We start from the raw sequence: 24,327 nt of genomic DNA, 5'->3' as shown, positions 1-24,327 counted from the left end.
TCGCGCCCTCTTCTGTACCACGTCATTGCTGTAAATTCCATTGCGACCATGTTCTACATTCCCGCAGTTTCCTTAGTTTAGAGCGGCTCTCTACGACAAAACCAAGGCGTCTCGAACCCTGACTCTCTCCTCCCCCCAAATCATGCACAATCCACCAAAAAAAGAGTCCTGTCCAATAAGTCGACCGCGACTCAAACACTTCGACACGGTTCTAAAGGAATAAGGGTGGATCTATCTTCTGGGGCCGGCTACTCGTTTTTGAATTGCTATACTATACCAACCACCCAACTGATTGTTGAGAAATCCCCGTCCAGCAAGCAAGCAATAGGGGGAGAATAATACTCAAAGTAGATCGTCCCCCAGGGGCGCATAAGTACAGTTATGCATGCAACCCCCCGCAAAGTGGTCGACGGTATGTGTTGAGGCGGTCGAAAGGGGGGGGGTTGTTTCGCTTTTTTTTTTTTCTTCTCATGCACAAATAAGTAGAACCACAAAAAAAAATCGTCTTTTCTTTTTTTTCCGATGAGGCGGACAATTTTTTTATTAGATCGATCTGATGAACAAGATGGGAACCATAATAGTGGGCAGGTTGAAATGCAACCTTTTTAGTTTTGTTTTGCATGACATGGGGGCGTATGTGTGTGTGCGTTGCAGAAGAGACGATAAAAGCTGGACCACGTGCATAAGAACCCTTTTCCAAGAGGTCGAATAATAATACAAAGGGACACTGTTTTCTTCTTTCTTTTTTTTTTCCTCCTTCTTCCACACCGCCGACTCTCGAATTGTATCCACCGAGGGCTTTCGGGGGGGGGGGGGGGGGGGGGGGGGGGGGGGGGGGGGGGGGTCGGACTAAAACAAAAAAAGAGATCGCACGGGTGCAGCATATGCACGTAGTAGGAAACGATGCCAATGGTTCCGGCTGCACACATCGTACGTCTTTGTTTTTCCATGACTTGTTAGCATAGCCTCACCGAAAAAAAAAGATAACAAACAAGATTCGGCATGTGTTTGGAGGTCCCGGAGAACTTGGCCGAGGACAAAAAAGATCATCCGGAACTGAGTTTGTTGATAGTCGATATAATAATAGGTATGTATATGCCCGAGTCGTCTGCTATCAAGGGACCTTACAGAACTTCCAAAAAACCAATCTTCATATGTTATGTGCTCATCACCCTTGACCTGGGAGACGATAGACCCTGCCTGTGCTGCGACATAACCCCTAAAACTCCCTATACACTGATGTTCTATCAAGACCGCTTCTGTCTCGCAGTGCCAAATAACCTTTTTGCATTTTCAGCAAGAAAAATAAATAAATAAAGGAGTAAGAGAAAAAAAACAGAGATAGAGAGAAATGAAGCCTCTATGTACTTTTTGCTCGAGCAGACCGTATCCCTCAATACACAGAGCAAGTGAAGCCATGGTTGCCATGATCAGTACAACCGAGGCTAATAATCATCCATGAGAAAATAAAAGAAAGGGTTGGCATAAAAAAATCAACGGCCAATTTAGCGAGCCGTCATAGAGGCGTTACCACCACGGAAGACGAGCGTTGCGTGCTTGCCCCTGACGACCTCGCCATCGCCGTTCTGGGAACCGCTCTTGGCGGCATTACCATAGCCAAGATCTTTCATCCTGCCGGAAGTGAGATCAAAAATGCAGCCGTGAACCTGCAGACCCCTCTCCTTGATGGCGTCTTGGATGTTGGCATTTGCCATGAGTACCTTGACACCGGCCTCGACGTTCATCTCAGCGATACGGACCACGCGGTCCTTGACGTCGGAAATAGCATCCAGCTCAGCGGCGTTTGCCTGGCGGACGGCCTTGAGAGGCGTCAGCCACGTGTCGAGCACGCCACCGACCCTAGAGTCTCCCAAGGCAGCATTGGCACCACCACAAGCGGTGTGGCCGCAAAGCACGACGTGCTTGACTTTGAGGTGCATAACGGCGTACTCGATAACAGCCGAAGTGTTGATATCGGTTGCCGAGATGATGTTGGCAATGTTGCGGTGCACAAAAACATCACCCGGCTGCAGGCCAAGGATGGTCGTCTCGGGGCATCTCGAGTCAGAGCACCCAAGCCAGACTGTCAAGACCAGGAAGAGACAACAATTAGCGGGTCCGATCTATGCCTTAGAATATTTCGTACCCAAAAATGGTAATAAACCAGCTTTACAGCTTCACAGCCCAGGCTGTAGGTGTCGCACCACACGTGCAGGCGCCGGGCTGTGCGGTCCATGCTCGCATAACAGCCCTTCTTGCACCTGAGTGCCCCTCCTTTCTGGAATCGTTGGGTACGGGAGGGGTAGGAAGATAACCATCAAGGGGAACAGATTAGTTCGGACTTACGGATCTGAGGCCACTGTCCGCTGGCCAGTTTGGGGAAGAAATTCGGGTTCTGGTGAGCCTTGTAGCCTGCCCAGGCCGAGTTTGAGCTCATGGAATACTGAAAGACATCCTCTGAAATCCAAGGTGTATGTTAGCTTCACTAGACCAAGTCTTGACAAGATACCGACGGGCCTCGGAACCAGACTGGTTTTCCCACTGCGGTGTCCGTGTACCTGCCGGGGATTCGGACTTGGCCTGGGGTAGGTATCAGAGCATATACTGACGATTTTGAGCCATTGTGTCGAAAAAAAAACTTGTGATTTTCCTGGTTGTGCAAAGTAGAGATATGGCAGGGGGGAAAAGTGAAGCAACAGAGCTTAAGGAACTGGAACTCAGAAGCGTCCGGGGTCCTCGGAACGGCGTAAAACAAGACCGTAGAAAAAGGCCTATCCACAAGAAACAGTTGACTTTAGAGAGCCAACTTTTTTTTTCTTGTCCTTCTCGGCAGCAAAAAGTGTCAGGATGCTGGGCCGGAGTTAGCTCGGAGGGTAGGTACACAGGATTTTGAAGTTGTGGCCTGCTTTAAAGAAACCAAGACGCAAGTCGTGGGGGGTAAGCCGAAGTTGGAGGTGTGATCTCGGAATTGAGAGGCTTTGAGCTTTGTGGAACCAAAACTGATAGCCACCTGGACTATAGCGCTAAAGGAAAGGCGACAGACAGGCCCTGTCTGAGGTACTTTCGATAAATGGATGACTTTGTGGGTGGGTTTTTAACGGATTGTTTATTGTGTCGCGGGCAGGAACGACGTGCCAGTTGGTTGTAGGTATGCTGGGGGGNNNNGGGGGGGGGGGGTATCACAATGTGGACTAAATAGACACAAGCACGATAACTAATAAAAAGGCTTATGGGTTCATAATAAAATAGACAAGATCAAAAAAGCACCAACCACCTTCAACCAAGCACCCAAACAGATGCGGGAGGTCTCTTATATTATCATAAACTGCACACACGCGTGAGAGCCCTAGCTCTTTTCCGCCGAGCAGAAGAGATAAGGAGAGCACGGGTACCGTATGAGGATCATACATCCCCGGTTGGATCCATACCATAAACAACCTTGCCCTATCACTGCTACCATACAGTACTACTGTACTTGTGAAGTCAAAACCCACCGACGGCGCCGCAACGGGCGGGCCAGGGTTGAAACACAAGGGGGGTCAGTATGAGCCAGGGTCCTGGAAAAATCTCGCATGTCTTGGTGCACGGGAAATGTAAAAGAAGAAATCGGTTGGCCACATGGGGAATACGGAAATTCGCTGCATGGTCAGACATGCAAGGACGAAAGCGACGTAATGACGAGAGGGATGGATAAAGGGGTGTGTATTGTGTGTGTGTGTGTGTGTGTGTGATGAGAGAGAAAGTAAAAAAGAAAAGAAAAAAAGAGCGGGGGGCGAAGCATCGTGGAACAGACAGACACTTGCTTGTCTTCCGCGTCAATGTCGACGTTGGAGCTTGGACTTGCCCTCCTCTCACCGTTGTACCTCCGAGTCTTGTGCATGTTCAGCTGCGGGTAAGCTATTAAATTAGCTACCTCACCTACAATAAGTCAAGTCTGTTTGGGGGTGGTTTTTCCAATGATCCAAGCATTTTCTCTTCCCCACAAATGCCACGTCCTCAAATGGGGGACCACCCATCTTTCTTGTCCATGGGATTTTGCCGAAAATGCGTGGACCCAGGAGCGTATTGGCCAAGACCGAATTGTTGAATGCCACCCTGGACCACCGTAAACCAGAGTGGAGCAAAAATACCGACCGCCTGGGGCCTCTTGACTTTTGACTCTCAGCATGAAAAGGAAAGCCCCAGAATTGAACAGGTCGCGCAAGGATGCCGGTCAGGCGGCACTCCCCTCTCTGGATCGACACTATGGGAGAGGATCAGAATACGATACACAAGAAGCCTTTTTTTTTTTTTTTTTTTCGTGTCTTCTCCGCATATTTGCTGCCGAATCAACATGAATTTCTAAAAAAGCAAATCCGATGCAGATTCCAATTCAAGGGTTCAGGGGTTAAACTTTGATTCAGCCAACGTCTCGCCCCTTTTGGGGCTTTTTCTGGAATTGTTTCTCACTATTATCTACCTGCCAATTTTCTACTGACGTACAAAATTTCCCAAACCTATATTGGACTCAAGATGAGCCACATGGCCAAAATCCCCTGATCTAACACACGGACAGACTCTAGCGCCTGCAATACCCTGTACAATATATCTGAGCTTTGCGGAGTATGGTTCAAAATGCTACACGAGAAAAACGTAGTACCTGGCTTACTGGGTACAGATTTACCGTTCAGAATGCATGGAGACTATAAATCAATGATTTTCGTGTATCTCATTACTTGGCAGTGCCGAGATTTTTTAATTATTCATCTTACGATCAAAGCACCCAACAGATATCCCCCAGTTTCCCTGAACCTTTGAGCATCCCCCAAAAAGAAATCTGACCGGTTAAAGTTACGGAGATTTACCACACTTACCTCCTACAGTATTAGCGTTCCCGGTTCAGTCGATAACACTTCCTTGTCTTACTCGGGACGATCCTGCATTGGTGTTGGCTTGGCAATGTTTGAACGTATCTCACAGCCTTTATAGTGCATATGCACATCTTTCTCACGTCTAACTGCCAAGGAAAGCCATGACTCTCACGCACACAAGGTGTGTTTTACGATTGTTAAGCATAATCGGACGCGGCCTACAACACAATATCATATCACCATACATAGGTTCTAGCCGGACGAGTGGCGAGGGCATCGTGCATTGGAAGAATTGAAAAGCTGAAGTATCATTCGTAATAACCCTTTTTGTGCCAATCCGAACGCCGCCCAAAATGCACCCACACGCCATTCGCAAGAACAAAGAAGCATTAAGACAAGACGAAACTAGACCTTGATGGCCGAGTCAAGAGCCTTCTGCTTCTTCAGCTCGCGCTGCTGGGCCTTGTAACCCATGATACCACCACCCCACTGCCTGCGGGCAGACTCGGACTTCTCCAAGTAGCCATCCTTGATGGCCGAGATGAGCTTGGAAAGCTCGGTCTTGTCCTCGGAACGGACCTCGGTGATGGCGAGGACGGCAGCAGTCTATTAAATATTAGTTAGCTTGTGACCGAACAAAGGCAGTCTTGCGGACGAGTTGAATGCCTACCTTCTTGTGGACGACGGTACCGAGCCTGGCCTTGCCCTTGATGATGGCGTAAGGGACGCCCATCTTGCGGCAGAGAGCGGGAAGGAAGACGACAAGCTCGACGGGGTCGACGTCGTTGGGGATCAGGACAAGCGAGGCCTTCTTGTTCTCAATCAGGCCTACAACGTGGTTGAGACCGTACTTGGCGGTGTAAGGCTTCTTGCTGACATCCTCCTTCTTCTTGCCCTCCTTGACGGCGGTGGCCTCCTTGAGGAGACGCTCCTTCTTCTCGGCCTTGGTCTCAGGGCGGTACTTGTTGAGGAGCTTGAAAGCCTGGGCGGCGGTGTTCTTGTCCAGGACGTGCTGGAACTGGGCGAGCGCAGGGGGGACCTTCAGGCGCATGCTGAGGATCTTCTTCTGGCGCTGGAGACGGACATACTCGGGCCACTTCACCATGCGCGAAACATTGCGCCTGGGCTGGATATCCTGGCCGATACCGAAGTTACGGCTGCGTTTCTCGAGGAGCGGGTTCTACATGGAACAACGACGAAACATGGTAAGTATGCCAATGGAGGTAGCGCGCAGAGACAGAAGCGCAAAGGAGCGGAATTAGGATCTTGTACTGACCTTGGGAGCCTTCTTGCTGGCCTTGCCTGCAGAGAAAGGCGCAGGCGCCACCTTCTTTCCGGTCTTGGGGGGCTATCATTGAGGAAAGAAGACATCAGTAAATGAATTTCATTGACTGTGACCTTCTTTGAACTCTAAAGAGACCACGGTATGGCATTTCTGCGCATACACATGGCTCAAGCCAAATCATCACCCTGCCATCCGAAGACGAGCGAGGGCGGAAAAGAGCTATTGCTGCGTGATCCGAAGACCAACAGCTTGAAACTCAATGCTCATAACGCGCAAAGCGAAAAAGGAGCAAAATCAAAGTCGTCATAGTCGGCGTTACGTGTATGAGCTTACCATTTTGTCGGTGGTTTGTCGTCTCCTCGTGTCGATGGGCGTTGGGCGATTGCAAGTCGAAGTTCAAAAAACTCCAAGTTAGAAATTTGGGAATGGCTGTTCAAATTGTGGGTGAGGGAATGCTCAACCATAAAGCGGTATTCTGTGGCAGAAAATGTTGACCCCACTGCAAGCACCATCACGTGCTGATGGAGAAGCTCACATGGTCTGAAGTGGAAAGTGGGCGGGTATTCACGGTGGATAACAACGGTCAGCACTTTGTACCAAGTACCTCCCTCCACCTGGACAAGCTAAACTGGGTGCGTAGTTAGTCGGCGGCGAACATTACAGAGGTTATGGCTTTGCAGACAGGTCACATAGGATCTTGGAGTGCGATCAAGAACGATTCAGACTAGGTACTGAAGTAACGAAAGGTGGATACTACGAGTTGAAATTATCGAGCAATTAAGACAACTCAACATACAAGCGTCAACCTTAGTTTTCCATTTTTCAACACGACCAAGAACCCCACTACCCTCTTTTCAAACTTCACTCATGGCGCCCGCTCTATGCGTCTTGTGTGGTACTGAACGGGCCCTGATCAAAAGACCGAAAAATCATCACAAACTCTGCAAGAAGTGCTTCATCCAAGTCTTCGAGGACGAAGTACATCACACCATAACCAGCTCAAATCTATTCACCCCAGGTGAAAGAGTCGCAATCGGTGCATCAGGAGGCAAGGACTCCACGGTACTGGCCTCGGTCCTCAAAACACTAAACGAGCGCCACAAGTATGGCCTCGAACTCGTACTTTTGAGTGTGGACGAGGGGATCAAGGGCTACCGGGACGATTCGCTCGAGACGGTAAAGCGCAACGCAGTACAGTATGACATGCCGCTCAAGATTGTCGGTTATGACGAGCTGTACGGTTGGACCATGGACCAGGTTGTCGAGACGGTCGGTAAGAAGGGCAACTGTACCTACTGCGGCATATTCCGGCGACAGGCTCTTGACCGCGGTGCCAAGGTCCTGGATATCAAGCACGTCGTTACAGGCCACAACGCCGATGATGTGGCCGAGACTGTCCTGATGAATCTGCTTCGTGGTGACCTTGCCAGGCTATCACGTAGCACGAATATCATGACTGGGGCAAACAGCGCGCTATCCGACAATGTGAAACGGAGTAAGCCACTGAAATATGCATATGAGAAGGAAATCGTGCTGTATGCCCACCACAAAAAGCTTGACTATTTCAGTACAGAGTGCTTGTATAGTCCAGAGGCTTTCCGAGGCAGTGCAAGAAGCTTGATCAAGAATCTTGAGAAAGTAAGACCAAGCGCTATATTGGATATTGTGCGAAGCGGAGAGGACATGGCCAGGCTAGTGCCGTCCGAGATATCTGGTTCTTCCTGCGCGTGTAACGGAGAAGGGGAAGCTACCCAAGATTACCCAGAAGGAGAGCCCGGAGGGTGTGGGTCGGCTAACGGTCGGAGTTCAGGAGGAGAAATGGCCGAGATGGAAGCACGACTTCGCAAGAACCAAGAGTCTGCAGCTCTCGAGGTTGACGTTGGCGCCCTGGAGAACCAAAAGAGAGATGCTGATGCTCAAAGAACCATGGGGGTTCCCATACGAAATGCGCCCGCAAAGGGCAAGGGCGGAACAGTTACCAGACAGGTGTTGGGAACATGCGTTCGCTGCGGATACATGTCCAGCCAAGCCATTTGTCAGGCTTGCACATTACTGGATGGACTCAACAAGAATAGACCACAGGTACAAGTTGGTGATATGAATTGAGTTAGCCATAAAAGAGGCTTCTAAAAAGCCAAACGCCTGATTGTTGAGATTGATTCTTTTTGTATGTAGCTGCTACAAACCGCCTTCGTAGTCCATCTCGCGGGGTATGCCCTGGGGCCACTGCTTCGCCTAATGATTCGATCCCCATCCAAAGTCCTGATGAACGGTACCTGGCGTTTAACTCATTCTCTCCTCGGTCTGTAAAGCATCTCATGTTAGACTTGTTGGGCTGCGGGGATGTTGGAGAATACGTACCCTCCATGGGTTGTTCACTTCGAAGCCTGGTGGTGCTATCGGGTTGTCGGACTGGCCGCGCAGGAATCCTGTGAGCCTGCGGTCTCGGTCCATCACTGCAGCGCATCCTGTCAGCAAAACGCGTCCCCAAGTTGAAGTATTGCAGTTGTATCGCTGTGCTATCAACTGTTGGGTTTCCCGTACTTTGCTGTATCATAGTAAGCATCTGTCCTGGCGAAGTGAAGAAACGAATGGGCAGCACATACCCTATCCCATTGGTCAATTGACCTCCTAGGCCTCTTGCCTCCATTCGTGTACCATCGGACCGTCGAGATACCGGCACCCGAAATGCCAAACATCTGTTTCGATGTTAGCAAATGGTCGATCGCGCGTGTCGAGGCTAACTGGAAGGTATCCTTACAGCCGTGATGATGGCATAGGGAATCAAGGTCTCGAATGGAACAGGCATTTTGCCGGTCGAAATTTCTGGTCGAGCGATAGTTAGCGGGCGAAGTGTTGCGTATCGGGTATAGAATCTCCTCACAGCTCAATTGACTGGCAGATGTTATACAAAGGTTATTGACTGTACTGTCGGGAGCTCTATCTTGGCTCGTCGCTGTGTTTCAATGGGTTGAGGTCAATTGAGCCGATCACCATAGCCACAGCTCCGGCATGTCAACCTCAGGCATCATTAAATTGGACTTGAGATGACAGGGGTGTTGCCGTCAGGACCCACCTGCCCGCATGTCGCATCGCTGCTCTAGCGGGTCGCGACATCCGGCCAAATCCCCAGATAGATGAAAGGAGACTCATCAGCTCAACAATCACCTCCAGACATGGCTGAGCCCAACTTCAGCTCCATGAATCTCCATCCTGATATTTTGTCTTTTTAACGTGCCGGAGAGCACATTCTCTCAACTCACCGTGTTATTTATCGACAAGGCCCGCCGCCCGCTGTGGTATTGCGCGTCTTGTTTGCCAAGACGACCGCTCCAGCCTGACCACGAAACGACTCGCAACGTTACAGTCTGAAGCAAGCGCATTTTTAACACACTCACTGTATCTAGAAGCTACATGAGATCTCGACAGGCTGGAATGACTGATCACGTCGGCGAAAGCATCACCGATCGACCCCACCGTCCCATCGAAAACGCGGCGACTCGATTAACTCACCCTGCTGCTGTCTGCACCTCCAGGGTCTTTAACAATGGCCAGTGCCCAGCTAATGGAGGAGGAGCTGCAGCATAGTGTGATGGTTGCGGGGACTGCCGAAGTCGACATGATCGACTATGACGATACGGCAGTCGATGATGCCGACGGCGACGTGGACGAAGAGATGGAAACTTCGCACTTGGGTGACTCAGTTCTGGTGAACGGCAAAACAGATAAGAAAGGCTTGGTAGAAAGCGTGGAGCCCGACAATTACGACGATGCCGACGGCGAAGCCGACGAGGATGAAGAGGATGAAGATGATGAGGAAGTTGCCGAAGAATACGGGGAAGGCGAACACGATCAAGATGATAGCGACCAGGATGACGACGAAGGCGAGTCAGACCGAGAAGATAGTGATGCGCCTTCCGAAGGTGACCATGAAGACGAAGACCTGGATCATGCAGCAGTAGATGGTCTTAGATCAGAGGACGAAGCTGAAGAGGAAGACGAAGACGAAGGCGTTGGCGCCGTGAAGATCAAGCCAGGCGAGACAGATGACGAAGATGAAAGTGACGAGAGTGAAGGCTCAGCTGGTCACAGTGAGAGTGCTGAGGAATCTGATGGCGAGGCTTCATGGGACGAAGCCGTCGAAAATGTCGAAGACGACATAGAGGACGAAGAAGATAAGTTCGACGAACTTGGCGGCATTTGCATGTTCTGTAAGGAAGACGAGGATACGGGCGCATATGTTACCTGCAGAGAATGTGGGGAGAAGTGTAAGTGGAAACGCCCCATTGAGCCAACGCGATTCAAACTGACTTTTTTTTAAAGCACACGAGCACTGCGCCAAGGATAATTCTGCGTGGAATGAAAAGCACAGTAAGTTGCCACATATTTCATTTTAACAAGAAGCCTTTTTTTTTTTTTTTACATAATAAAAGGAACCTGGATTTGCTAACATTGCCAGGCACTACAAAATGGAAATGTCCAGATTGCGCATCAACAGATCTGGCCGGCGAAGGAGATGTGGATGAAGCTGAACGTGTGGGGCTTGCCTGCTCTCCCATAACTACAGGATCGGCCTCTTCCACGCATACCGGCGCAGAACCAAAGTCTGGTCATGATCTCCCAGCCCAGAACCACCTAGCAGCAGATGAGGATTCCTTGGACGGTACTCGCGTGCTCAGGAAGCGCAAGACATCATCTGTGGAGGCCGACGAGGGCGTGATGTCGTTGCGTAAGCGGCGCAAGAACACATCGGAGACCCGGGGTCATGACGATGGCGCAACAGGCACCGAGGACCTTACCAGGCCTCAATCCTCCCGGTCATTGAGACCAAAGACGTCCGACTCTGCCCATGTCAGCATCGAGAAGAAAACTCGAGATACTCTTGTCCTAAAGCTCAAGGCCAATCCAACTGAACTTAGGCGTATAGAGGCTCGACCACGACAGATTCCTAAGCGCCGTGGTGGAAGAACTGGCGGTCGCTCCGGTGGTCGATCTGGGGGCCGATTTGGTGGTCGGGGTCGCACAACACGCCCTCAGACCCAACCAGCTGTACAAAACTTGGTGGCGCCATTCTCAGCCCCATTTTCTTCCTCGGCATTGTATCAGCCCTTCTTTTTTGACAAGGAGTCAGAAGAACTAAAAGGCAAGCCGTACGGCGGGATCCTCGACGAAGCCGATGCGGACACTAGCAAGACCTTTCCTCAGCCGGAAGATCGCAAGCGCTTTGATGAAGCAAAACAAAAGGCGGAGGAGGAGTGGCGCGAGAGGATCCTCAAAATGCAGGCAACTATGACAGTGCCTGTCAAAAAATCAAAAAAGCCGTCGGGGCCGGCAAGCCAGATCGAATGCATCGAGTTTGGTGGCTGGGAAATCGACACCTGGTATGCGGCCCCCTATCCGGAGGAATACAGCAGAAACCGGGTTCTCTACATTTGCGAGTTCTGTTTGAAGTACATGAACTCGGACTACGTGGCATGGCGTCACAAGCTCAAGTGTCCTGCAAAACATCCCCCAGGCGATGAGATTTACCGTCATGGATCCGTCTCGGTTTTCGAGGTCGATGGCCGCAAGAATCCAGTGTATTGCCAGAACCTTTGCTTGCTGGCTAAGCTGTTCCTTGGGTCAAAAACCCTGTACTACGACGTCGAGCCATTCTTGTTCTACGTACTGTGCGAGTACGATGAATATGGCTATCACTTCGTCGGGTATTTTTCCAAGGAAAAGCGAGCAAGCAGTCAAAACAACGTCAGCTGCATCTTGACCTTGCCGATCCATCAGCGAAAAGGATATGGAAACTTGCTTATCGACTTTTCCTACCTTCTCACCCGCGTGGAAAAGAAGACAGGATCACCCGAGAAGCCGCTATCGGACATGGGTTTGGTCTCCTACAGGAACTACTGGCGGCTGGTCCTTTGCCAATACTTTATCGACCACGTCCCCGAGGACAAAGAAAAACAGACTGGCCTCAGCATCAAGCAAATCTCTGACGACACAGGTATGACAGCCGACGATGTTGTCGCCGCGTTGGAAGGTCTGAGATGTTTGGTGCGAGACCCACAAACCGAACTGTACGCCTTTAGGGTCGATTTACCTTTCTGCAAGGAGTATGTTGAGAAATGGCAGGCCAAAAAGTATGTGAAGCTCGATCCGCGTTATCTCACGTGGACACCGTACGTCATGGGTAGAGGCAATGCGACGAACTTTGAGCTGGGCCCAGCTCTCAATGCCATCGCGCCCCGTGAGGATGATGAAGAGCCAAAACCCACGGGCCCCGCCATCACCATCCTTTCAAACGAGGAGACCTCTGTTGTGTATGCCGCTGTCACCAACGGTGAAGCGAACGGCGGCGGCGCCACGAACGGAGACCCTACCGTGCTTCAGTCTACTGAAGCTAATGATGACATGGCGAAGCCAGCGGTTGATCAAAACGTCGAACTTCAGCCAAGTATCGAAGGTGACAGAGAGATAAGCGTTGCGAAGGAAGTAATCTCTAATATGGACAAGGAACTTCCCGTACGGAAATGGATGTCTCTTTACAAGGCAATCCCTCCAACGCGTTTCCAAGTGTTTCCTCCTATATCCCGCAAGGTTGAGCGACCGCGGGCGGCTGTTGTACGGATACCAGTTGCACAACCTGTGGCTCTTCCGCGCCCCAAGCCTAAACGTCCAGCAGGGCCACGTCGTTCAGCACCGGCAAAGAAACCAAAGAGCTCCACCACACGGGTTCGCAAGGCAGGCGGAACAGGCCGAGGACCTGGCAGATGGCCCAAGGGAACCAAAAAGAGCGATTACGGCAATGCTGACAGCGGGCCAGGACTACCTCCAGCATGGATTGCTGCCAGGCTCGCTGCTCAATCATCTAAGAATAATGGAGGGGAGGCAAATGCCACAGGAGACAGCAAGGAGATATCAGCTGCCAAGGTTGATGGCAAAGCTGAAGATACGGTGCAAGTTCAGACGCCCATTGTCAAGGACGTCTAGTGCACCAGTTTGTGTTTGGGACATCACCAGTTATTTCATCGCGGGCGTTTAGCACAGGCGTTCACCGAGATACCTTAATTTGTATTGCGTTATTCGGACATTGCAAGGGATTTGGGGAAGCGGGGTTCTCTTTTCTGACAGTTTTTCATCTTACTTCAGTGTTGATATTAGGGTTTCTTACAACGCATCACCTTTGAAGGCTAATGGAGACATTTCATGTTTTGCATTGAATTTTTAGAAGTATTCGCACCAGCTTAGGTATCTGTACCTACCTACCTATGTACCCTTTGTCAAAGCCTTGGCCATCAAAACGAGAACATGTCTTTTTGTCCTGTAAGATGTCTTGAACGGTACGTCATTGGGGCCCGCAACACTAGGAGCACTGCTTATAATGAGAATAATATTGTGGGTACCATCTATTGTGCCTTGTATCATGACAAAATGAGGCAAGGTAATGTACCCAAGGTACCTACTTACTCACTTGGGTAAATAGCTAAAGTAAAATGACATTCTAGAATGTCAGTTGTCTCTGCTCAGACATTTTCGATTTGGCGTTTGCGTTTATCCAATTTCAAATTGCAAATTTACCATAATGGCAAAATTAAAAATAGCCTACTTCCTATGCTTATTGCCAAGTGCATGAGAGACGAGCAGACCATTGATCCGTCCCTGTTAGCTGATTGAGTGCTTGCACGGACCAATTGGAGCCAAACATCGGCTGTCCCCTCCAAACACCGCACGCACCAGACGACGCCTGTGACCAAGTTAACAACCTTGTCACTGCATTTGCCCAAGCGCCCCTCAGCTGTACCTTGCGACCGGCAGGTTTGGATGTTATTATGCAACGTAGCCGAGGAAAGAAAAAAAAAGTTCCTTTGGCACACAATATAGTATCATTTGAATGTCTAAACTTTTCTTTTCTCAAACTTCCTCTCACGTCGGCCACCAATTCAATCCCGTTGCCACTTAGCTGGCTGTACCTTGTGTGGTCCCAAGAAACCTATCCATGTCGGCAGCTGTCCCCAGACCTTGGCGATAAGATAGCGACGACGTAACGCATTTCCAGTCTGAGCTTAGGTAGGGAACTGCGCCGCCACCTTACTTACCGTACATACGGTATCTTACGTACACAGCCATCTAACTTCGGTCGGCCATCTTCAAAGCCAGAAACGAACGACCATCACCATCATCAAATCGCTCGTCTCTCCACCACGCCGACGCGCCGCCGCGCACCACTTTCAAGATGTCGAGGGTAATGAGGAGTGTCAAGAATGTGACCAAGGGGTACTCAAATGTGCAGGTCAAAGTGCGCGAGGGTTGGTAGCTACCCAACGTGGACCCCCTTTTTGGCGATGGAATGTCGACGCAGCTGACGACGACTCGACTTTTTGCAGCAACCAGCAACGACCCATGGGGGCCGACGGGGACGCAGATGAGCGAGATTGCTCAACTGACATTTAATTCGTATGCGCCCGATTCCGATTGACATTATTCGCCGCCTTGCCATTGTCGGCTCGGATGCTCACATGAATTGCGCAGGTCAACCGAGTTCTACGAAATTATGGACATGATAGATAAACGCCTCAACGATAAGGGCAAGAACTGGCGCCATGTTTTGAAGGCTCTCAAGGTCCTGGACTATTGTCTCCACGAGGGATCGGAGCTGGTGGTCACCTGGGGCAAACAGAACATCTACATCATCAGGACGCTGCGCGAGTTTCAATACATTGACGAGGACGGTAGAGACGTGGGACAAAATGGTGAGCGCTTTCGGCTCCGTCTCCTAGCACACGCCGCGCCGGTGACAGGCGACTAACCACAATTGCTTGCAGTTCGAGTTGCCGCCAAAGAGCTCACTTCCTTGCTCAATGATGAGGAGAGACTTCGGGCCGAGCGCAGTGACAGAAGGTCATGGAAGTCACGCGTCACTGGATTGGAGGAGTATGGCCCGCATCAGCACCCAGACCACCACGGTGGGCCTTCAGGGCGAGGCGGTCACCGCGAGCGCCCGCGCCACATGAACGAAGAAGACGACACCGAGTACAGACTCGCGATCGAAGCCAGCAAGCACCAGGAGGAGGAGGACCGAAGGAAACGAGAAGGTAGGCAGGGCCACGAGTCGGACGACGACGACCTTGCCAAAGCCATCAAGCTCAGTAAAGAAGAGGAAGAGCGCCGCCGAAGGGAGCTCGAGGTATCTGCGAACAACAACTCGTCCATCTTTGATGAGGATCTTATTCAGGTCAACCAGCAGCCACAGCCGACGGGATTGAACCAAGGCTACACGCAGGGAAATGCAGTCGATTTCTTTGCGAACCCCATCGACCAGAACCAGATGCAGACCCAGCCGACAGGATTCATGAACAATGCATACACGGGATTCCAACCCCAGCAGACTGGATTTCCGAATGGATACTCTAACCAAGGTTTCGACCCATATGGTCAGCAGAATATGCAACAGCAGAATTTGCAGCCATTCCAAGCTCAGCCCACAGGCTACAACCCATATGCCCAGCAACAGCAGCAGCAGCAGCCGCCGCCGATGCCGATGCAGCAGCCAGAACCTACTCTCCAAGCCGGAAGCAACAACCCTTGGGCTACGAACAACAAGCCTGCTCAACAGCAGGTTCCCATGCAGACTGGGTCCAACAACCCATTCGCAGCAAAGCCTTCACCCTTCAAGGCAAACTCCATGTCGACAATGTCAACACTTAGCAGCTTGCCTGAGCAAAAGACTCTTTCTTCCTTTAACAACACCAACCAAGCATCGCCGTTCCAAATGCAACAGCAGAACTCTTTCTCTCAGTCCTCATCATTCCCAGCCTCGTCGCAGCAGCAGACACCACAAAAGGAACTCAGCGAACATGAGGCACGGTTGAACCAACTCCTAGCTAATGGCGACGGCATGGACACTTTTGGAAACGTGGGGCAGACTCGAATCCCAGCTCAGCACACCGCGCCTGGCACTTTTGTCAACAGTGCAGGCATAGGCGCTGCTCGACTCACAGCAGATGCCACAGGCAACAACCCCTTCCTGCGTACCCAATACACGGGAATGCCAAACATCACATACGGAGGTCAGCAGCAGCAACAACCGCAAATGCCTGCCGCAACCGGCCCAGCAGGCATGGGCATGGGTGCGAATGGCTTTGGTGGTATGGGGCAACAAAGCGCGAACAACCCGTTTGCACCAAGGTCACAGCAGCAGAATGGACAGGGTGATTTGATCCAATTTTAAGTCAAAAAAAGTTTTCAAGGGGGACCAGATAGCCATGTCGTTTTTGGCTTTGGTGTGAGTAGGAAGTTTGTCAAATTTGGGCCATTGCGGTCATTCTCGTTGTTCTCTGGCGCGGAAGGATGCGATACGTGCGCTCTTGTGTATCTACTGCTTTCTCTTCTTGCACAAGAGAGTCACCGGTATCTCTCGCCTCGCCGACAACCTACCTTCACTCAGTAGCCCTGGTTGGGGTTTGCTAATTCGGTTGGCGTGAGCGCACTTGTTGAACAGGTACATTTTTTTTTCTCTTTCACTCATGACGTAGCTAGCCTTTGATCGAATAAATCCCCTAAATCTTTTCCTCAGTTCTCTTGATCGGAAACTAAGCAAATAAAAGAAGTGTATATAGAATGAGGCAGGTGAACAATGGCTAGTGTAAATAATCAAAGATAATTTGCGAATGATTCCAAATAGTCTCGGAAAAGTGCAGGTAACTGGGGCAAGTGGATAGTGGTAGTGTCGACAGAATAACATGATGGGATTTTGAAGGTGGTTGGCGTTTGGCCGGAGGGCCTAGACATGCAAGTCAGGCTGAAGCCAAGTCAATTAATCAGCACGTCAACCATTACCCAATCAAAGCTGTACAGCGCAGGCAGCAATGCATGTTCATGTGACGTCTCGATGTTATTACTAAGAGTCACAGCTGGTAAGATGTGCCTATTTAAGGGAAAGAGTTTGGTCCTCTGTTAGAATTGATGGGCCCCCTACTTACTATTCTATCCAACATCTTTCGCTACTAAATATTGCGTGCTTGACTACTATTATCCGTAGGCGTAGACTAGGTCAGATCCATGCTCGATATTTCGAGGTCCAATCCAATCATCTGTCCAAACGTCGATGCCTGAGGTGACTTCAGTAGAAAATTGGTGTAGCCCCACATATCCACAGTGAAACCAAGTCAATTGGCCGGCATCAAGCTCTTGTGGGCCGTGGCTTTTTTCGCTCTGGGAGACTCGACCATCACCATTTGGAAACACAAACTCCTGTCACGTTAGCGCAGAAAGGTCCAAAGGAGCCGCGTTCTAGTGGTCCTGTATCCACGACTTTACATCTGTTTTTTTTGTGTATTCCATTGTTTTCCCCTTTTTTCGCGCCGAACATTTCGCTACCGACGCGATTTCGGTTTCTTTTATTCATATTTTCAGAATCTGCTCACTTTTGACCAGCTACCAGCCCCCTGTAGCCTGAGCTCAGAGCAGCCAAGGAAGAAAAAAAAAGTTCTACCTACCCGTTATCCTTGCAAGCCCGCGGCGACTTCCACCCACAAAGGCGCATTCCTCGCCTGAAGGAGCTTACAACCTCATGATCACTGAGTTTGCGCTCCGATAGAGCTCCTCGCAGTCGGCTGCCTGTGTGATCGATTCGGTAGCCGTTGCGATTTGACGCGTCAAGTCGCGCAATACTCAATTACTGCCGGCTCGGCACAATCTTTGATCTCAGTAACCACAGCTACAAGTCGCGACAACCTCTTCGGCGCGTTTATAGCTTTTGACCGCATCGGTCTCTGCCCGTCATGTCCTTCGGCTCGGGCGGCTTTGGCTTCGGCCAGAGCAACACCACCCAGCAGCCATCCGCCTTTGGTGGCGGAGCATTCGGCTCATCCAACACAGGCTCAGGTACGTTGCCCCGTCACTCCAACCCTTTCCCACTACCCCAATGCAGGAATTTTCCCAATCCCTGGCGAACAAACAGCAGACTGGGCGGTCAACTGATGTAGTTCTCGCTGGACTTAGCTTTCGGCCAGAATAACAATACTACGTTCGGTGCCAACAATACCAACACCGGCGGCGGTCTCTTTGGCGGTGGTGCTGCTTCCACTGGCGGCTTCGGGAGCACAGGAAGTACGAAGCTTGCCTGGGTCTTCTCACGCGATTGTAATTGCGTCTAACTAACATGGTCTTTGCAGGTGCGTTCGGTTCCAATAACACCACCAGCGCTTTTGGCGCGAACAACGCCAACAAGCCCGCCTTCGGCTCTACGGGCACCACTGGTGGCGGCCTCTTTGGTGCTTCATCAAACACCACTGCCACTCCTTCGGCTTTTGGCGGATTTGGAAGCAGTACGACAGCCGCGCCGTCTACATCAGCGTTCGGTGGTGGCACCTCATTGTTTGGCGCCAGCAAGCCAGCGACCACTACTGGTGCTTTCGGCTCCGGTACCACAGGCACCACCGGCGGATCGCTTTTTGGCGGTGGTAGCACAACCGGTGGCGGCTTTGGCAGCACGACTGGAACTGCTTTTGGAGCATCAAACAACCCAGGCATAGGTACCAACATCGGCGACCCGCCCGGAACCAACACGGTTGCTTTCCAGCCGACAGTCGAGAAGGAGCTCAACAACTCGGCTCAGCAAAACTCGTTTCAAAACATTCTCTTTCAGGATGCGTACAAGAAGTGGTCTGCGGACGAACTGCGTCTGGTTGATTACAATCAGGGTCGGCGATATGGCAACGGTACCGGTACGGGGGCTTTCGGTGTAAACTCTAGTTTTGGGTCAGGAGGAGGATTTGGCACTAATAACACTACAGGCGGCACTGGTTTCGGCACCACTACAACCGGAGGTGGTCTGTTCGGAAACAACAACACTCAGACGACCACTTCTGCATTTGGATCACAACCGGCAGCAACCGGAGGCTTCGGCAGCGGCGGCGGCGGTCTTTTTGGTTCACAGCAGAACAAGCCTGCGGGTGGATTGTTTGGATCGAGCACAACCCAGCCAGCAGCACAATCGGGCGGCCTTTTCGGCGCCTCAAATACCTCCGCTTTTGGCTCGAACAACAATACAACAACCGGCGGCGGCTTCGGTTCAAGCACTACGACTACGGGTGGTGGTTTGTTCGGCGGCGGTGCCAATGCTAATGCCAGTAAGCCTGGCGGTGCCTTCGGATTTGGCGCCCAGCAGCCAGCAGCCTCCACGACTGGGAGCTCATTTGGCGGCACAAGTGCATTTGGCGGAGGCGCTTCCACCGGCACATCCCTCTTCGGAAACAACAACAACCAACAGACTCAGCAACAAGGCGGAGGTCTCTTCGGCAACTCGGCACAAACCAACACCGGAAGCGCTTTCGGAAGTGGAGGCGCATTCGGAGCTCAGAACCAGCAGCAAGGAACCTCCTCGCTGTTTGGTCAGAACAAACCCGCTGGCGGCCTGTTCGGCTCATCCGCTACCACCACCAACACAGGTGGAGGAGGCCTGTTTGGTAACTCCAGCACCAATAACACAACCAGCGCTTTTGGGGCCGCAAATAACGCCCAGACGGGTGGCGGATTGTTTGGCGGCGCAAAGCCTGCTGCGACTACCGGTGGCCTCTTCGGCAATTCAACGACCAACCAGCAAGGCGCTACCGGTGGTGGCTTGTTTGGTAACACGGGCGCAGCCCAAACCCAGCAGCAACCCGCCGCCGGTGGCTCTCTGTTCGGTGGTAGCTTGGGTCAGACTCAGCAAAAGCCATCCCTCTTCGGCAACTCCCAGGGCACAGGTGGTGGCTTGTTCGGTAATAACAACCAGCAGCAGCAGCAAGGCGGTGGACTTTTCGGAGGCAGCCAACAGCAGTCCACGCTGGGTAACTCGCTCTTTGGAAACTCACAGAACCAAGCGCAGCCACAGGCCTTGACTACCAGCCTTGCTGACATGTCGGCCTTTGGAACAAGCTCGCTCTTTGCTGGCGTCGGAGCCAACGACGTTCAGAACCCTGGCCCTCTGGCAACGCCCTTGTCTTCGGCTAAGAAACAACCTGCCAGGGCTTCGATTCTCCCGATCTACCGTCTGTCTAAGCCTCAGACACCCAAGCGAGGCTTTGGATTCTCCTACAGCACCTACGGATCTCCTTCGACTCCTTCAAGTGCAAACAGCACCCCCGGTGGATTTGGACAGAGCTTACTCGCTGGCAGCCTAGGTCGCAGTTTGAACAAGAGCATCTCCACAAGCTCGCTGAGACGCTCATTCAACGCCGAAGATAGTATTCTCGCACCAGGTGCCTTCTCTGCTAGCACCGGCCCTAGGAACCACGGTAGCATGGGTAGAACTAAGCTGGTCATCAACCGAGATATTCGCAGTGATCTTTTCAGTACCCCTAGCAAGGATCGGCATCCACCCGAGCTGGTGAACCCCCGCAAGGTCAAGCGTGTCAGTTTCGATCCATCCACGGCCACTGCCGCAATTGAGCAGGGAGAATCCACATCTAGGGAAGAGACGCCATCAGGCAGTGCCGAAGATCTTGGCTACATTCGCCCCACAACCCGCATGACTAACGGCGTCAATGGCTCCTCGCAATCGAACAATGCGGATACCGGCCCAGAGATGGAGCAAGTCAAGGGTAATGAACTTGCAATCGTTCACGAGGAGGAATCGCCGCAACGAGCATCTGCATCCAACGGAGGTGATTCTGCAACCAGTGATTACTGGATGTCCCCCTCAAAGGAGGAGATCCAGAACATGAACCGGGTCCAACGGCAAAAGGTCACAGACTTCACTGTTGGCCGTCATGGAATCGGTAATGTTAGGTTCCGTGTCCCTGTCGACCTGAGCAATATCAACTTGGACGAAATCTTTGTCGAGTTGGTTCAATTCAGCCCTCGTTCGTGTACCGTATACCCGAACCCCGCCAAGAAGCCAGCAATGGGCAAGGGGCTCAATGTGCCTGCAGAGATCACTCTGGAAAACTCGTGGCCGCGAGGCAGGGAGAAGCCTGGTAGCCGTGGCCACCAGAAGCACATCGAACGCCTCAAGCGTATTCCAGACACCGAGTTTGTCGACTACAATGCGGAAACCGGTGTTTGGGTCTTCCGCGTGGAGCACTTCACCACCTATGGCCTTGATGACGATGAAGAGGACGATGACACCGAGATGAACCAGTCAGACGCTCAGTCCGGCTTTCAAGCGCGCCCCCGTCAAGGCCAGGCTTCAGACTACGATTCGATGGACACGGCCGACTCATACACCACCAACCGCCCGCAGCGTCATGTTCCTGGAGCTTTTGACCCAGCTGCTGAAGCTGAAGTAATGGACGAGGTCGTCCCTGACCATCGCCTTTCTGTACGGCCTCCTTCGCCCACTACCAATTCCGATTCCGCATCCGATGATCTTGCGGCTGACCATGTCCAAGACCATGTAGACCTCGAGATGACCGTTGAGGACGACCTTGAGTCGCCCGAGGCTGCAATGGCCCAGGTCACCCTTCACGATTCGACATACCCGCCGGCAGATGCTGTTTCTGTCATGGAGGCACCCGCTGGCATAATGAGGGCGAGAATGCGTGCAATCAGGGAATCGACAGCGCCTGCGCGTTACGAAGTTACTGGAGGCGATGATTGGATGGATATTTTGAAGAAGTCGGTGAACTCTGGCAGACCGCGTGACCGTGCGGCCCTGCAGATTTCACAAGAACTGGCTGTAAACAAGCACCGAGAACAGCCTGCCAGAGAGAAGTCCGGGAGTAGGAGGGTTGTATCCGATGGACGCGGCTTTGCAACAAGCATCGATTTGATGAACTCCTTGTTTGGAAAGGACAAGATCTCTGGAGCTGACGATGCGGCGGCGTTTGTGCAGCCGACCAAGAGTTTTATCAAGGTCGGTGACACCGTCGTCTTCTAGTCCCCTTTGCCCATATTCCCTGTCCAACTAATTGCACCCCAATATATGCCCTATTCGTTTTTACATATGGATACAAAAAAAAATGTCTTGTTTTTTAATCATGTAGCATGAAAAGAGGTTGAGCAGAAAAGAAGAGAAAAAGGAAGAAGAGAAAAAAAAGAATTACAGATTGCTAAGAATTTGCTTTTCCAGTGGCCGTATCAAAGACAACACCAAGACGGGGCGGCGGGTACCATGGACCTAGACGCCCGGCAGCGGCAGCTTCGTAACTCCTTCAAGCCGAGATGGGGTCCAGACAACAAACTGCTCATGGCCAGGTCTCCGGGTTACAAACAGCCTGCAGGTAACCTGCTCCAGATCAGCACGGGTATCTCGACACAGGCGCGTGAGGTCTGGTCCCTCAAATTATCCCACAACTCACCACAGCTGGGCGCGGAACCTCACCACCGATCTTGGATTGCCACTCGCCTTGGGCCAGGTAATGTGCCCGAGGTTGTCCAGCCAGAGAGAGTCCCTCTCTTCAAGGACATTGTCAACGATATATCCAACACCACTTCCGCTACGAGCTACGAGATTTTGGTATGGGAGTTAGCCAGCATTCTATTTGACCCTATCGAGGGCGCCAATGGGCAGCTCCTGCGGCGACGGAAACTGTCCGAATTCTGGCAAAGGCTGGTACAAGATAAGACGTCTGTTGCTACCGCAGAAGCCAGCAGAAGCGATGAAAAGGCTTTCCTCTCCCTTGCTGGTCATCAGGTTGCCGACGCTTGTAAGCACCTCATTGACGGCAAGCACTACAAGCTAGCTACACTCACTGCCCTGGTGGGCACGAGCGACAAAGCAAGGGAGGACATGGCGGAGCAAGTACAAGTATGGTACGACGGCGATGTACTCTCCGAGATTGAGAGTCCTCTCCGAGCCATATATGGTCTGCTTGCGGGTGACGTTGCTGTGTGCGAGGGGAAGACCGGAGCAGGCAGTGAGAATCGCCTCGACACTCTGATCTTGTCCAATCAGTTCGGACTTGATTGGCAGCAGGCGTTCGGTCTTCGACTGTGGTACGGTATTTCAACGGGAGATGATATCTCCAAGGCGATCGAAAAGGCAGACGAGGACATGGGCAAAGGATTAATCCCAGAGCCTCGGCCATGGTATCTGGACGAGGCGGCGCGCGAAGACAAAGAGAATTCCGAAAACATCCAAGATTTGATGTGGGGTTTGTTAAAGCTGTATGGCGGAAGGGCCAAGCTCGAAGATGTTCTTCGGCCTGAAAGCTGCTCGCCCTCCCACACCGACTACTCTCTGTGTTGGCAACTTGGGCAGTTGCTCTCGGTCGCGGGCAAGACATCCTTCGAATCTAGTGCCAAGGCAGACTCGCTTACCGTGTCTTATGGTGCGCAGTTGATGGAGAAGATGCATTGGTCCCAGGCGGTTACTGTTTTACTGCATCTTTCGGACAGAACCTCACGAGCCAAGGCTGTCCGTGACGTTATCGCCCGTGTTGCGATGGAGTTCGCCAACACGCCCTACAATGCGAGCGAGCAAAACCAACAAGGCGTCAAGCAATTCTTGGAGCTGGAGCAATTTCACATTCCCAAGGCCTGGATCGCTGAAGCTTGCGCTCTTGCCTACAGGTATCTCGCAAACGGTCAGGACTGCACGCATCCCGTCAATTTTGGCCTTGTCGTCAAGGAGGTGCGTTGCCTGGCTCTTGCCGAGCAGGCTCAGGAATTGCAGACGGCTGTCGTGCGGAGGTTAGACCCGTTGGCTATTCTACAATGGCACCCAGAACGGGATCTTGAACGACTGGTACGATACCTGCGAGCACGTCCTGTAAATGATGGCCTCGCAGATATTGCGGTACTTGCCAGCGTAAAGGGACAGGACGCCAAGCGACAAGCGAGGTCTGCCTTTGACTATGACAGGTACCTTGCTATGTTGAGGAAAAGGTACGAGGAGACGGATGAGCGCGATGTTGTCACCCTTGCAGCATTGGCAACCTTGACTGAATGGGTGGAAAACAAGAGGTTGAACTTGTGAGTCCACAAACCTGGGCAGAGTTTGATGGTTTTGGGCGGTTTGCGGTGAGCTCATTTGTTTAATAACGTTGGGTGCTTGGCAAGGAAGCGGAGAGCATGCTTGACACTGGTCACATATGGCTGCTGATGTGTATTGTATGATGTGATTGTGAGTGTGTGAATTCGGCAATGGGTAGGACTTGACTATACAACCATCGAGAGACATGAAACAAAACTGCTCGATTTATTATTCCCTTGACTTAGATTAGGTAGCTAGGCTAAAAAAAAAAAAAATTAAACCTTTAGTGGTTATTTCAAATGTTT

At 51.6% G+C, this 24,327-nt stretch overlaps 7 protein-coding genes across 7 annotated transcripts; 4 read left to right on the top strand and 3 right to left on the bottom strand.

The window, feature by feature from the left end:
- Positions 1-1,505: 1,505 nt before the first annotated feature.
- PgNI_04802 (uncharacterized protein) lies at positions 1,506-2,437 on the bottom strand (the record flags this gene model as incomplete). The annotated part of the gene is made up of 2 exons (XM_031124845.1): positions 1,506-2,083; positions 2,347-2,437. The coding sequence occupies 2 exons, from the start codon at positions 2,435-2,437 to the stop codon at positions 1,506-1,508; spliced, it is 669 nt and encodes a 222-aa protein (XP_030985303.1).
- A 2,517-nt stretch (positions 2,438-4,954) lies between these two features.
- On the bottom strand, positions 4,955-6,641 carry PgNI_04801 (uncharacterized protein). Its single transcript, XM_031124844.1, has 4 exons — positions 6,469-6,641; positions 6,127-6,198; positions 5,521-6,030; positions 4,955-5,456 (listed from the first exon to the last, which is right to left on the bottom strand). The coding sequence occupies exons 1-4, from the start codon at positions 6,469-6,471 to the stop codon at positions 5,256-5,258; spliced, it is 786 nt and encodes a 261-aa protein (XP_030985304.1). The 5' UTR covers positions 6,472-6,641; the 3' UTR covers positions 4,955-5,255.
- Positions 6,642-7,002: 361 nt separating this feature from the next.
- On the top strand, positions 7,003-8,241 carry PgNI_04800 (uncharacterized protein; the record flags this gene model as incomplete). The annotated part of the gene is made up of 1 exon (XM_031124843.1): positions 7,003-8,241. One exon carries the CDS (start codon positions 7,003-7,005, stop codon positions 8,239-8,241), a length of 1,239 nt encoding a protein of 412 aa, XP_030985305.1.
- On the bottom strand, positions 8,212-9,103 carry PgNI_04799 (uncharacterized protein). The gene is made up of 5 exons (XM_031124842.1): positions 9,020-9,103; positions 8,897-8,961; positions 8,738-8,834; positions 8,497-8,603; positions 8,212-8,439 (listed from the first exon to the last, which is right to left on the bottom strand). Coding segments are annotated over exons 2-4 (147 nt in total). The 5' UTR covers positions 8,945-8,961; positions 9,020-9,103; the 3' UTR covers positions 8,212-8,439; positions 8,497-8,601.
- Positions 9,104-9,304: 201 nt separating this feature from the next.
- PgNI_04798 (uncharacterized protein) lies at positions 9,305-13,420 on the top strand. Its single transcript, XM_031124841.1, has 3 exons — positions 9,305-10,403; positions 10,459-10,506; positions 10,595-13,420. Exons 1-3 carry the CDS (start codon positions 9,683-9,685, stop codon positions 13,114-13,116), a joined length of 3,291 nt encoding a protein of 1,096 aa, XP_030985207.1. The 5' UTR covers positions 9,305-9,682; the 3' UTR covers positions 13,117-13,420.
- A 551-nt stretch (positions 13,421-13,971) lies between these two features.
- On the top strand, positions 13,972-16,783 carry PgNI_04797 (uncharacterized protein). Its single transcript, XM_031124840.1, has 5 exons — positions 13,972-14,193; positions 14,280-14,432; positions 14,511-14,580; positions 14,656-14,876; positions 14,949-16,783. The coding sequence occupies exons 2-5, from the start codon at positions 14,360-14,362 to the stop codon at positions 16,352-16,354; spliced, it is 1,770 nt and encodes a 589-aa protein (XP_030985212.1). The 5' UTR covers positions 13,972-14,193; positions 14,280-14,359; the 3' UTR covers positions 16,355-16,783.
- Positions 16,784-17,270: 487 nt separating this feature from the next.
- PgNI_04796 (uncharacterized protein) lies at positions 17,271-24,313 on the top strand. The gene is made up of 4 exons (XM_031124839.1): positions 17,271-18,009; positions 18,127-18,234; positions 18,300-21,961; positions 22,178-24,313. The coding sequence occupies exons 1-4, from the start codon at positions 17,907-17,909 to the stop codon at positions 24,023-24,025; spliced, it is 5,721 nt and encodes a 1,906-aa protein (XP_030985213.1). The 5' UTR covers positions 17,271-17,906; the 3' UTR covers positions 24,026-24,313.
- Positions 24,314-24,327: the final 14 nt, after the last annotated feature.

Source organism: Pyricularia grisea (genome assembly GCF_004355905.1).
Source record: "Pyricularia grisea strain NI907 chromosome Unknown Pyricularia_grisea_NI907_Scaffold_2, whole genome shotgun sequence".
In the NCBI taxonomy this organism is placed as follows: domain Eukaryota; kingdom Fungi; phylum Ascomycota; class Sordariomycetes; order Magnaporthales; family Pyriculariaceae; genus Pyricularia; species Pyricularia grisea.
Note: the sequence above shows the minus strand (reverse complement) of the source record. Positions and strands in the feature narration are given on the sequence as shown.

Excerpts from the sequence above, each read along its gene's own strand:
- PgNI_04801 (XM_031124844.1), bottom strand. Across the intron at positions 6,031-6,126 it reads CCAGCAAGAAGGCTCCCAAG|AACCCGCTCCTCGAGAAACG; the intron begins GTCAGTACAAGA and ends TGTTCCATGTAG. Across the intron at positions 5,457-5,520 it reads GTACCGTCGTCCACAAGAAG|ACTGCTGCCGTCCTCGCCAT; the intron begins GTAGGCATTCAA and ends AATATTTAATAG.
- PgNI_04799 (XM_031124842.1), bottom strand. The coding sequence starts at position 8,944 with ATGCCTGTTCCATTCGAGACCTTGATTCCCTATGCCATCATCACGGCT. Across the intron at positions 8,835-8,896 it reads CCTATGCCATCATCACGGCT|ATGTTTGGCATTTCGGGTGC; the intron begins GTAAGGATACCT and ends ACATCGAAACAG.
- PgNI_04798 (XM_031124841.1), top strand. The coding sequence starts at position 9,683 with ATGGCCAGTGCCCAGCTAATGGAGGAGGAGCTGCAGCATAGTGTGATG. Across the intron at positions 10,404-10,458 it reads CAGAGAATGTGGGGAGAAGT|CACACGAGCACTGCGCCAAG; the intron begins GTAAGTGGAAAC and ends TTTTTTTTAAAG. Across the intron at positions 10,507-10,594 it reads TGCGTGGAATGAAAAGCACA|GCACTACAAAATGGAAATGT; the intron begins GTAAGTTGCCAC and ends TAACATTGCCAG.
- PgNI_04797 (XM_031124840.1), top strand. The coding sequence starts at position 14,360 with ATGTCGAGGGTAATGAGGAGTGTCAAGAATGTGACCAAGGGGTACTCA. Across the intron at positions 14,433-14,510 it reads GCAGGTCAAAGTGCGCGAGG|CAACCAGCAACGACCCATGG; the intron begins GTTGGTAGCTAC and ends GACTTTTTGCAG. Across the intron at positions 14,581-14,655 it reads GCTCAACTGACATTTAATTC|GTCAACCGAGTTCTACGAAA; the intron begins GTATGCGCCCGA and ends TGAATTGCGCAG.
- PgNI_04796 (XM_031124839.1), top strand. The coding sequence starts at position 17,907 with ATGTCCTTCGGCTCGGGCGGCTTTGGCTTCGGCCAGAGCAACACCACC. Across the intron at positions 18,010-18,126 it reads CTCATCCAACACAGGCTCAG|CTTTCGGCCAGAATAACAAT; the intron begins GTACGTTGCCCC and ends CGCTGGACTTAG. Across the intron at positions 21,962-22,177 it reads CGACCAAGAGTTTTATCAAG|TGGCCGTATCAAAGACAACA; the intron begins GTCGGTGACACC and ends TTGCTTTTCCAG.